At 27.7% G+C, this 12,909-nt stretch overlaps 1 protein-coding gene across 1 annotated transcript in view; it reads right to left on the bottom strand.

Moving 5' to 3' along the window:
* LOC121121708 (neural cell adhesion molecule 2) overlaps positions 1-12,909 on the bottom strand; it is a 262,790-nt gene that overhangs the window by 196,409 nt on the left and 53,472 nt on the right. The window contains exon 2 of the mRNA XM_040716676.2: positions 6,888-7,032. Coding sequence (XP_040572610.1) covers positions 6,888-6,999 — 112 coding nt within the window. The 5' untranslated portion in view covers positions 7,000-7,032. The remainder of the gene's footprint in view (positions 1-6,887; positions 7,033-12,909) is intronic.

Genomic DNA, 12,909 nt, shown 5'->3' with positions numbered 1-12,909 from the left:
TATATACTAATACTTGGAAGTAATAAAGTTATACCGTACGTCAAATAAAATTTATTATTGAACCTTAGAAATAAGTAATATATTTCAACATAATTCCAAGAATAAGGTTAATTAAAAATAGTTAAATATCATTAATTTTCATATAATCAGTAATTTTTCATCATTTTGTAGCTCACCCGGTTGGCAATCGGAAGAGTGAATTTTCTTTTCCTAAGCTGATGTAATTATTATTTTATTCCTGAGAAGTAAACTGTCTTTTTTTATTACATGCTATCCTCTATATATATATAACCGGATCGAACATTTACGTGTTTGAATAAAATCGGAAAGTAACCATAAGGATTGTTTGTGGAGTTATAATTATAAGTCCTTGTGGGACTTAAAGTAGAGCTGAGGGTCGACATCGTAGTAATACTTGCCTAAATCCTTGTTTATTCCCTTTTCCAACCTCTCCTTGTCAAAGATACTTGTAATTTCATGCCAGAGCTATGTTGCTTTCTTTTAAAACATTATTCAAATTGTCTTGTTGATTTTCGGTTTCTTTTTTTTTAACATTCCCAAAATGCTACCTATTAGAATCTCTCTATATGTGTCTTTCCATTAAAATTTTAATGTGACTAAAATTTAGTATGTGGTATTATTAACATTAAACCAGCTCAGAAATGAAGTTTTAAATCTGTAACTCCGTCTTGCTTTGACTTCTGAGGTCTTAAAGTTAAAAAAATTACCATTTGCTTAATTTTTTACTATTATTCATCTCTCTTCACTTAGTAAGTTTTGAATCAACTGGTAGCAAAATAATCCAACAGTCAAAGGATATGAAAAGCTGACTATATTATCTCATATATTTATTATTTATCCTTAACAGCTTAAAATCATTTTTACCTCAATATCTGAAAGGAAAAAATACTATAATAACTATTTACTATCATACGATTTTCATAAACATTTTGCAAATGCTTTTTGGATGTTTGTGAATTGAATACTACTTTATCTATTCTATTTATACTTTTAGTAAGTATTTATATTTTCTATGATAAAATATGCCTTTTAAGTGCTTATGTCAGAGCTATAACAGGACAATACAAATTTTTATAGACACAAAGTAAACTCGCAAATATTGGAAATAAATTGTTCTTTTAATTAATTAAACAAAAAAATGAGACATTTTTTAATTGACTTTATATTTCAATACATTAATACAAATTCAAATCTAAATTTTCCACTAAAATATTAATACCTTGGTGCATATGTACACGATCGAAAAGTTAATAAATATGGCAAGAATTCATTTAGTTTGATATAGTTGTGCCTACATAATTTTGATACAAAACACACGGCATAGAATGTATTAATTATGCTTTAATATTTTCAATTCGATCAAATTACAAGATAAATATATTATAAGATTATAAGAGAAAGGTATGATTTCTTAAACATATACCGCATGCTCTACAGTGGTATAATGACAGAAATCATGACTTTTTGCAATATGTGCATGACCATTTGGACATTCCTTCAATCTCAAAAGAATCTGTAAAAAAGTTTTTAAATTATATGTCTCGTTATCCATTCACGATAAATGACTAATTCCTGGATCATAATTCATACAATTTGAATAAAGCATGTTTCTTTAGATGAAACCTGCAAATTTTATGCACTATTGCAATTATTGTTTGTTTTCTTCAGTGAAGTAAAGCTTTAGATTTGTTGCTTTGATTTTTTTTCTTGATATAGAGATCAATAATTATGGGGATTTAGACATAGAACTTTAAAAATTAGTTTCAAAAATCTTATCATTATTATACACATTGTCTTTTAATGTACTCGAAACTAAAAAGTTATACATGAAATATGTTTTAATAGAACAAGTAGACCCAAAACAATACAGATTCGACTCACGTATGTAACAGTTCTGATTAATATACATAGGGGGTACACTGTTATTTTAAAACTAAGTTGATGTTTCCTTTTTAATTCATGATGATGTGAGAGTTCAAAGAAAAAAAGATGAAAAGATAAGAAGTAATAAAAAATAGAGTCATTAAGCAAATAATTTAGACAGAGAAAAAACTATGACTAATAAATGTTAAATGAACCATTTATAACAATGTAGGAAAAATGGGAAGTGGGGGCAGGAAAATCTATAATAACTTAGTTGGTCCAAAGAGAATGACTTTTTTGTCATTTAATCTGAAGCGGTTATTATTATATATTTTTTTACTTCTTTTGAAATCATAATTGACCTAGTTATCAAATTTTTGTAGGGAGAAAAAAGAAATGAGATTTCAGTAGGTTCTTATCCCTAGTACATAAGTATGAGCACATTAGTTAAGGAGTATTTTCGAAAGGTACATAATAGTACATTTATGAAATTTCCATGTACATATTATAGGTATATGCTCTACGTGTATACATATGTGTTTCTCCCCCAATGTGTGGTTGAAATGAAAAATATATCTGTATTAGACAGGTTCTCTTATAACACTTGTACAAATATTATTAAAGAACAGTAATTTGTTGTTGTTGTTTTTTCAATATGATAAGGAAGTATTTTTTTAGTCACTTGCTATACAGGCAAATTATGATGGAAACTGTTTATTTAATAAAGTACCTTCGTACACATTAAAGAAATAAAATGCTTTGATTTGTAAAAAGGTCAGTTGCGTTAATGGGGATACTTTTTTACAAAGTTATTGAACTACAGTATAACGTTACTCCCAAATATTTAAATAATTATAGTACATATATGAGACATAGTCGGCCTATACTCCAAATTACGATATTTAAATTTTAATATTTTTCTTATTATTTCATCCATTTTGCACATGTAAATATCAACTAAACTATTTATAAAACATTATTTTTTTAAGTTCATCTGAACAACAAGGTATTTAACAGCAAAGGATTGATTATTGATACACATTATATTATTTTCAATTTTTCAAGGGTAAAATTTAAACAAAATGTTTTGTGAGCACATATATTTTCTAAAATAATCTCATTATAGTGATCAGCATAAATTTTATACAATATGTGAGGCCACAACTCTAATAATTGCCTCGATACGAAGCCAAAATCCCTTACTGACCTTGTTTATGTCGTCAGACTCTAGCTTGGTACACTCCTTCTTGATGGAAGCATCTGTATAATGGATACTCTTGTAAGGAGTAGCACACACCGTTTTCTCCAGACGCACCTAGACAGAGTAGCCCAAGGTGTTCGTATCTAGAGACCACATGTTGAGGTCCCAAAAGTCTGGAAAGTGGTATCAAGCAAGGTTTAGGTGTTAACGATGCATAGACACTAAGCTCCGTGTTGAGCGAAAACATAGTTGTCCCCAAACTTTTCTCCGGCCAAAGGTAGCACTTTATTATCCAGAAGTTCGATGTAAGCATCTACATTAAGCTACTCCTTCCTCTCCACAAAAATGGGAAGGGATACTTTGCCTGTGGTGGTAACAACACTCATTTTTTTTTTTTCACTGAAGCTGAGACATTATCTGGATGTTTAGTTGTGATGTGCTGGCTGTTTTGATTATTCGCAGTAGCATCAAGTGTGACAAAAATTTAACTAAAAGAACAAAATTTCGCCAGAATTTATGCTGCCCTTGAAATTTTTTAAAATTTTCTTTGCTCTTTGCAACAGTTTCAAATTGCTCTGTTCAGATATAAGATGTCTTGTTGTCCTTCTCCATGATTTAGCACTAGTGTAATTCCGGATTGAAAATACTAAAATGGGTACCACTAAGATCAACTCTGTATATACATCATTTGTGATCATCATAGTAAATCATTACAATTTTATTTTCGATAAAAACTTTAATAAAAATATCTGTTTTTTCAATCCAATTTTATTTATTAAAACTGTACTAATTAATTTTTGATGAACTGAACTGTGATAACAGTTGATATTAATACATGGGCTGAAAAGTCCAGACCTTATCAAAGAAAACTAAGCCAGTTTGAATGATATTTTTTCACAAGAAGAAGCAGTATAAATTTAAAACACGAAATTGTTTATGATCCATTGTTTTATAAATAAAAATATATCTTCACACTTAACACAATAAATCAAAAACTAAAAGACAGATTGTCATAAAAATTTGATAGCTGTCTTTTGAAGGTTGGTACTAACTGAAAATGAAGTTCGTTAAAAAATAATAGCTTTATCTATGTGTGAAGCCTTGGACTTTTTAGCCCATTTGTTACGTTATGGCAACGTTTATACCTTAAATTGAAAAAAAGGTAAATATAAAAAGCAAAAGTGCGAATTAAGAGCGACAAAAATTAATCAAATCTACCATACTGTGATTAATATTTGCACAAACTGCGAATAATTTGATGAAAATACATTTTTACAACAGAAAAGGGTTACATTCATTCTGAAAGATGTTGTAGGAGCATAATAAAATTTCCTGTTATATTCTTGAAAACAGATTTGAATTAATTTTATAAAATTTGGGATACCTACATCCCAGTTCACTAAGGAAGGTTTAATAACTATTATACTTTATTGAGAAATGTTTACTGAGATATTGATGCCTTTCTCCATAATGTTTTATTCAATAATAAACCCAATATAAATAAATTTGAAGTATTTTATAAGTTTTTATTATTATTGTCGTATTGAGAGCAACACATGGGCATTAACAGATGAAAACCTCAATTTAGAATATTAGGAATCTTTAAAGATACCTTTTTTCTAGCTATTCTCTTATATACGTATTCAAGTTACTTCTCATAAATCATAATAATTTGGGTCAATCCTCATCCACAGTTTCATCGTTTTCATTCAAATGTATTATACATTAGGTCAATTACATTTATATATTAGAACCGTGATTTGGTTTTTGTGATTCGTGATTCTTCATAACATATATTTTTATATTTATGAATTATAATTATCAGATTCTTTTTTTTTTTTTTTTTTAACTTTTGGTTAGTTATTACTTAATAATGTTTTAACTATTCAATTATTGAAAATGGAAGTACATATGTTATAATATTTTATGATTGGTGGAAGAAAAATGCAGAACTATTAAATATTTAGAACATTATGTAAATACTTTCTGTATTTTTAAGACCACTAATGAAAAAAAAATCATTAATATTGTTGTAAATAATATAATCTGCCATTATTTAAAAAACAAAAAATAACATGGTCATTGAGAAAATATATCTGTATCTTGCAAAGTTGTAGTCAGGAATTACTCCAATGTTGATCCTCAATTCTATTCCAAGTCCAACAAACACTTACACTTATAACTCAACAACATATTCTTATTGATATTTTTCGTCTATCATCTCTAGTGATGACTTTATACTTATAAGTTCTATCGATGTTCTCTTTTCAAGAGTATAAGAATAATAACAACAGTAGGAATTACTCCGATATCGATCCTCAATTCTACTCTTAGTTAGTCTGATAATATTCATGATTTATCTCCATTATCAATTGAAATATTCACTTTATAATTAAATGTTCTCTCCTGAATAATTAAAGAATAATGATAACTGCTTTGGAAAATAAAAAACCCTCTTCCAGGTGCAACTATACCAAGTCTCGCACATATTTTTTAAAACTATAGTTTTGCATATATCAATACCGAACTGTATTAATTTCTTAGCATAAGTTATTATACATATTCCTTAACTCTATATAATATGCGTGAAAAAGCCTATTAATCTAAATCTTTCATACGTTTGAAACAAGATACATATAAATTTTTTGTTCACTATCCAGATCATCTCAGCTTATCAACTAATCGAACTTGTATCTTTTATAAAATATATACAGGATAGAGCAGCAATAGGTGGAATCTTAATTAATATTAATTTTCTCATTATTATGATAAGGTTTAATTATTATTTTTTATATTCTGTTTCTGCTGTCCTTTTTACATAAACATAATATACTAATAATTTAGTCATTTCATCATCATGAGCGAGTTAGAAAAAAGGTAGCGTATCTCAGATATCCTAGATGCTGGAGTTGATGTGATGAAGATTATGGACATTGTTAAGTGTTTTGGGAGCCTGGTGTTTAAGTTGACGAAGATGAGAAAAAATAGAAAATATATCTCAAGGATGTCAGGAAGTGGAGGGCAAAATTCAAAGAGGGATTCGAAGTTTTTGTTAAGTTTGGAGAAGATATAAAGGAGGATCCAACTAAGTCGATGAATTGCCCATCCAAGGACTTCTATAAGACCCCACGCCACCTTCTGAAAACGAGAATGAAAGCCAGGAGGATTCACAGGTTTAAGAAATCCTCACATGGATCAAGGCAAATAGGTCAATTCTGAAAAATTTCTGGGACAAGAAGATTTTCACAGTTGATCAATTCTACAACCCCCACAAAACTGCCGGTTTGCAGAAACAAAAGAAAAGGTCCAAGGGATTTACCACACCAAATATCTGGTCCAAACAATAGTCCTCGGCATTGGGTCTCTGATGGAAAGAAGATACCTCCATCTTTTTCAAGGCTGAACAGAAAATTGGCTGGAGTCTTACTATAATGGTTCAACTGTATATAAATATAAAAACCAAAGTATCTATTACATTTATTTGGGATAAATTTCGTCGATGATCTTATATATATATATGTATATTCTTTTAAATCATACGTTTTTGCTTATTTTAAATTAAATAAATATTTTTGTACATATGTAAATCCTTAATTGAATATGGTATAGGTAGTGGCGCTTTCATACATAAGTTTATACCCTAAGAAAATATATAATGGGTATTTTATGAGTGTTTTGAAGCAATAAAAACTTTTATATGAAAAAAATGCTTCTATTCATTTTTCTCATATTCAAAGTATTCATATATATGTACGATTATATTACTTTTGTTCTATATTTATCATATTTAGGCACTTCTTACCTTCTGATTCTCCCAATTCTGAAAATGTTGTCGGTGTGTTTTTTTTTATTCCTTCAGAGTATTTTATTAATAAAATCAATACGACGAAAAATAATTTATCTCCGTAAATCATTCCTTATTATTAATCATAAAGGAAAGACAGTCACTGAAAGTAAAAAGACAATTTTAAAAAATATAGCACATATCTGATAATAATGAAACATAATGTTTATAAAATTCACTAATTTTAATATTTAAATATTGCCTAACTTTATACATATTTGTAGGAAATCAAATGTTTATAATAGTTTTATTAAACGTACAAGACATAATCCTGAAGGGATAGATCTAATTGACTTGGATTTTCTTTTTGATAATTTATTTTGTATAAAGTTAAGTAAAAAACTTTATATTCGTTTTTCTGAATTATATACAGATTGCTCGTTTTACAAAGTTTTTTTTTTTTGTTCAGAAACTTTTTGTCGATAGGCCGGGGGATTATAAATATGTGTACATATTTTGATGAGATAAAAATACTTAAAATATATTTTTATAGTCTAATTGTATAACCCCTTTAATTAAGCGTTTATAATTATCTTTTAACCCTTAAGATACCGGATATTTTACTGACATATACGCATGTGTTTACATATGTTGTATGTTGTACAATTTGTAACATGTAAATTGTACAATAAGAAAATAAGGTAAATTATTTTAAAAGAAGGATTTACTTTGGATAAAGATCATGCAATAATTGAATATTTCATGGATGATTATGGTCTAATTTTTGACTATTTTAATAAATATACCTAATAAATTAATATTATGTGGCACATTTTAAAGTTCAAATGTCCACAGTTATATTACTCATAAATACATATTAGATTGAGGAAATAAAAAATGTGTTTTTCATTTAATAATTAGAGATACATATATGGGAATTTTAAGAGATATTTATTGCAGAGTATTGAGATCATGACATTTAGCAATTCATATGTTTTAACCACTGATTTTAGTACTCATACTTCTTTTCCTGAGAACTGTTAGGATGGCTAACAGGCAAACCAAAGACAGGATTGTCTTTAAAAAAATTTGAGTCATTCAAATTCAATTAAAAAACAATGTAATAGGATTTTCCCTACCAACTGACACCCACATATTTAATATTTCAGATGCAGAAAGATTTAAAATTTAAATACTTTTATATCTGATATATTTGGTTAGTATTTATTAACTAAACTAAAGTAATCTAATCGACTTAATTAATTTCTAAAGTTTGCCTCCCACTAAAACATTAAATATATACTACTTTATTTCTTACAATTAGTCAAATAATTTACTTAATTATATTTAATTACGCAACATTGAACTCTTCATTTTACTTGATTTTTGTATAATTAGACTCATATTGTAGGAAATATTTTGAAGAAAACTTCTTTTATTTTTTGAATTCCAGAATATTTTTTTTATTAATTTTTATTTTCTTTGATTATCATATACATATATCGTTATTTCATTTTGCAATATGGCTCTAAATCAAAATTGTTCTCCCAAAGTGTGATTAAAAAACACAACTTTATATCATTTTCGTGTTTTAATTTTATTATAAATATTAAATGTGGGTTTTAGCTGATGAGCGTTCCATAAACAGAATTTTGTTACGTAGTGTAGTTGATTTTTTATCATAAATACAGCTGTATAGTCAACAGAATCCAGAGTAATATTATTGAAATGGTACCCACAAACCTAACAGGGATTTTCAAATTTCGTTTATCCTGAAATAATATGAAATCAAACCGTAAACTTTTGCTCACCATGTATAGTCATAGGTAATTTTCATAGTATAGTATCTTCATTCAAACAATTATTTTTCAGAATGTGTATGGAAGAATACAAAAAAATGTAATCTGTCCAAAATATCTTCGTTGCATTAACAAGATTTATAGATCATGATTTTATTTATCTACATCCTTTCTTGGTTAAATTTTCAACTTCAAAAAAAGACTTATTTATGGATTGAGCAAAAAAGTTATCCATTAAAATAATACTTTGTTCATTAAAATAAAAAAAAGGGGTCATTTTCTTCAATTAAGCTTTCCATTTGAGTAAGAAATTTGAGATCGTAAATTAAAGGAGTGTGACAATCATCAAAGCCAAACATTAATTAAGTTTATTTTTAATAATCTAATAGATATTGCATTTTAATGTATTTTCAGTATTAAAAGATAAACAATAACTTAGTTGCATTTAATGAATTGATATATAAACGAAGATATTTATTTATTATTAAATTGTGGTTTTAATTACTTATTGTTAAGGACACGGGGTGCAATTGCAACATTCTTTGATTAGGTTCAATTACTAGGAGCAGATTAATTTAAATACAATTACAAACTTTTGCCAAAAGGAAGACATATATAGATTTTAAGCATAAAATAAAAAGTTGTACAGAAGTCAAAGTTACATCAGTTGGGCTATGCTTTATTCTGATCATACCAAAATCTGTGGCTATGAAGAGGAATTTTGTTGTTAGCTTAATAAATTTAAATGGACTATTTCAAATTTTTTTAAGATATGAGTTGTCACTTCGAAAATGTATCAAATAACATATCCGGAAAAATTTCACATATAATCAATCAGTACTTTATTTTTAATTGTGTCTTGTAATTTTTTCGACATTAATGTACAATTTGATGTGCATTTGAACAATAAATCAAAAAAAATTAATTATAGAGATAGAAGATAATTAACTAAATAATTCAAATGCACTCTAATTTTAGTTTTGAGACAAATCTTCCTTTTTTTGCTGTTATACTAACAAATGGAAAATAGAAGGTAAATACTTTTTCAACTGGTATTTCGTAGTTATTTTGCTTCATTATTAGATATAAGAGGATTGGATAAACTTTTCAAAAGTACATAAATAAATCATGGATATATTCATAGATAAGATATTTTCCTGATTGAATAAATAGTCCTAAAGAATCAATTAGGTATTCTACGGATGTAAGCCAATCCTCATTTATGTAAGTAGAAAAGTTTTATACATATATAGTATTTTTTGCTCCTATTTTTTATAATATAAAATGTCTTCAAAAATACACACACCTGCCTATGTGTGTAAGATTTGATTTTAAAATAGTACCAATTTATTATACATACATACTAAGTAAAAAAATATTTTTTAGGAAATAAAAAGAAGAAAACTTTCCTCTTCTATATAAGAGCCGTCCATTTTCTTTAAACTGATGGAACTATGTCTTATAACGTACTTTCTTATTTGTGTTGTAACTAAATACCTAATGTTCCATAGTTAAATTGAAATAGTTTACAAAGTGGAAGTAGGTTTTGTTATTAATGGAATGCGTGATAATAACCTTTTTTTGAAATCATTTTTTTATATCGCCAACATGGCCAAAATAGACGCCAAGAGAAAACTTGTATTTGAAATATCATATAATAACTTAACAAATCTCCCAAGCAAATCAGGAGAGATTTATCTATCAGCAGAACATCAGTTTACCAGATTATAATCTCCTATAAAATTTGGGAACATATTACCGGAAACCTGTGTCAACAAATAAATATTATTACTCGTACAAAGGCTGTCGTGAAAACCATTATGGATGGGATTGTACAAAATTTTTACCATATGTTCAGAGGGACGGCATGTCAGCAAAGAACATGTACATGATCATAAAAGTGGACCTTGTAGCTAAATAAAAGGCTATAGGAAACAAATTATATTTAATGACGGCAAAAAAGAGAAAAGGTTCGCCGGATCAAAATGTCAACGATCATTGGGATGGCAAAATACACGGTGATATAAGCAAAAACAATGAATATCATCAAATGAATCTGGTAGCTCAAAATCAAGGGAAAACATTTGGTTAATGACAATACATAAGAGAAAAAGCTCGTAGTATCAAAATGTATCATCAACGTCATGAAAGCCATTAAATTATTTTCGGACAAAAATTCACTCATTATTGGCAATTAAAGTCTCTACACCCCAACAGACAGGAAATACCCACCAATAAGTCGGATGAGGTACCTGACAAAATTACATTCATATTAAAACGAAACATAAGTTGTAATCCATAAAGCAATATCCAGCAGAAGGACATTACTACCATAAGTTATCTTTTCGCTTTCCTTTCTACCATGTTCATAAAAAGTGCAATTTTTCTCTCGTAGCCCCATTTCTATCTTCAATTTCTCAAATTAATGATATTTTATCTTGATTCATTATTTTTAATTATTATTTTTAAGAAGTAATATTAACTATTGATTTCTATAAATTGAATGAAATAATAATTTATACTCGTATCATAATATTAATATTATGCATATATTGTACAGAATGTAGCTTTTTTAAAGGAACCCTTAGTAAATTTAAAATTAGTCAAATATTAGAAATTGAGCTGATTGACAAAATTTACTAATAAATTAAAAATATTTAAGTATGCATAAGTAAATATACAAAGATAATGTAAAATGACTACTTTTGGCCTTGTTGACCTTCTTTGAACGCTTTATAAGCACTTTGCATGTGTCTCACTCAGTTACTTCTCGGATTTGCCCTAAGATTTTTTAATAAGGAGATAGAGGTTGTTTTTACTCGTTGTGAAAACTTAATTGTCCTGCTTATCAACTATTCCTTACTTAAAAAAACCAACGGTTCATCTCTAATTAAAAGAGAGCTTAATTGTTCAGTGTTCATGTCCCATAAGATTTTAAGTTCTTCTTACACCAAGATTGCACTTTCATAAGGGTATGGGTAGGAACCCCATGCTGTTTTAGGCAGGCTTTACGAAATTATGGTTTTACATTTGTCATCAAAAATTTCAAATAGATATCCTAGTTTATTTTAACAGAGTCTGAAGTCGGAACTTTGAGAAGCATCATGTCTTCATTTCTTAATCTTTCAGCTTCCATATAGCTTCTTCCTTGCAATTGAAGATAATTTTTTTTTGTTACATCAGAAAAGAAAAAACGTTTAATGCCTGTGCTCTTTATTCTTTTTTGATCATTATTAATCAATCGTGTGTGTGTGCTAACATATTCCTCTCAAAGAAGAATTCTCACTATGCTAATTTATTGATAAATAAAAAAATAAAATAGAAATACATGAACTTCAATATAATTATTGTATATTACCCTACACTACCGCTATTTTAAATGTGAAAGGTTATGCTCTTTATAGCAGTAATTCATTTTCTTCCTTCCAAAATCATAAAACAGACAGCTGATATTAAAAAAGGGGTTAATTCAGGTCTACATAAGTCTTGCTCCCACCTTCTCCTCGTATTCGTACAAAAAAACATCTCTAGTTATACGATGTATTAGAAAAATAATAAAGGGATGTATGTACAACTTTTGAGACTCGTAGATCTTAGTTTTAGCCAAAAAAAATATCATTTATATAAAGAAGGTTTTATAAAATATCTTTTTATCTGGACAACAATTCAGACTCTTCTTGATAATATTTTTTCAGACATTTTCTTTTTTAAATTAATACTTATTTTTTATGTAGTAATAAGGTAATGCATATGTACAAATATTGAGACTTATAACTACACAATACACCGTTATTCAGGGCTATAATAGTTCAAGCTTTAATTATTCCCCCTTTATAAAAATATCATTCTAATAAAAGCAGGTGGTCAAACTCGGAAAATATTATAAGCTTTTAATTCTTGATGAGTAAAAATTATACTGCAACTAAAAAGAAAAGAAGGCGTACCAGAGAAGATAAGCTAAACGTAGTGATAAATTTTTGGGTATAAATTAGAATTGAAAACTTGATTCTGGATTTGTATTATTGAGAATGAGGTCAAAAGTCCAAAAACCCAGTTTCGATTTATTCAAATCAGGACCCAAAAAAATAGTAAGAACCGTATATATATAAAATTCTATTTGTGAGTAAATGTAAAGTTCCCAAGGCAAGTAGCGTCACATAAAATACAAACTCAAGTCTTGTCCTAGTAAATTTGAAAAGGGAGCCAATTAATTTAAAATAGTAAAGGTGCACAACATCTAT

The sequence above is a fragment of the Lepeophtheirus salmonis genome, chromosome 7 (genome assembly GCF_016086655.4).
Source record: "Lepeophtheirus salmonis chromosome 7, UVic_Lsal_1.4, whole genome shotgun sequence".
NCBI lineage: Eukaryota > Metazoa > Arthropoda > Copepoda > Siphonostomatoida > Caligidae > Lepeophtheirus > Lepeophtheirus salmonis.
The sequence above is the reverse complement of the archived record's forward strand: the minus strand, read 5'-3'. Positions and strand labels throughout refer to the sequence as shown.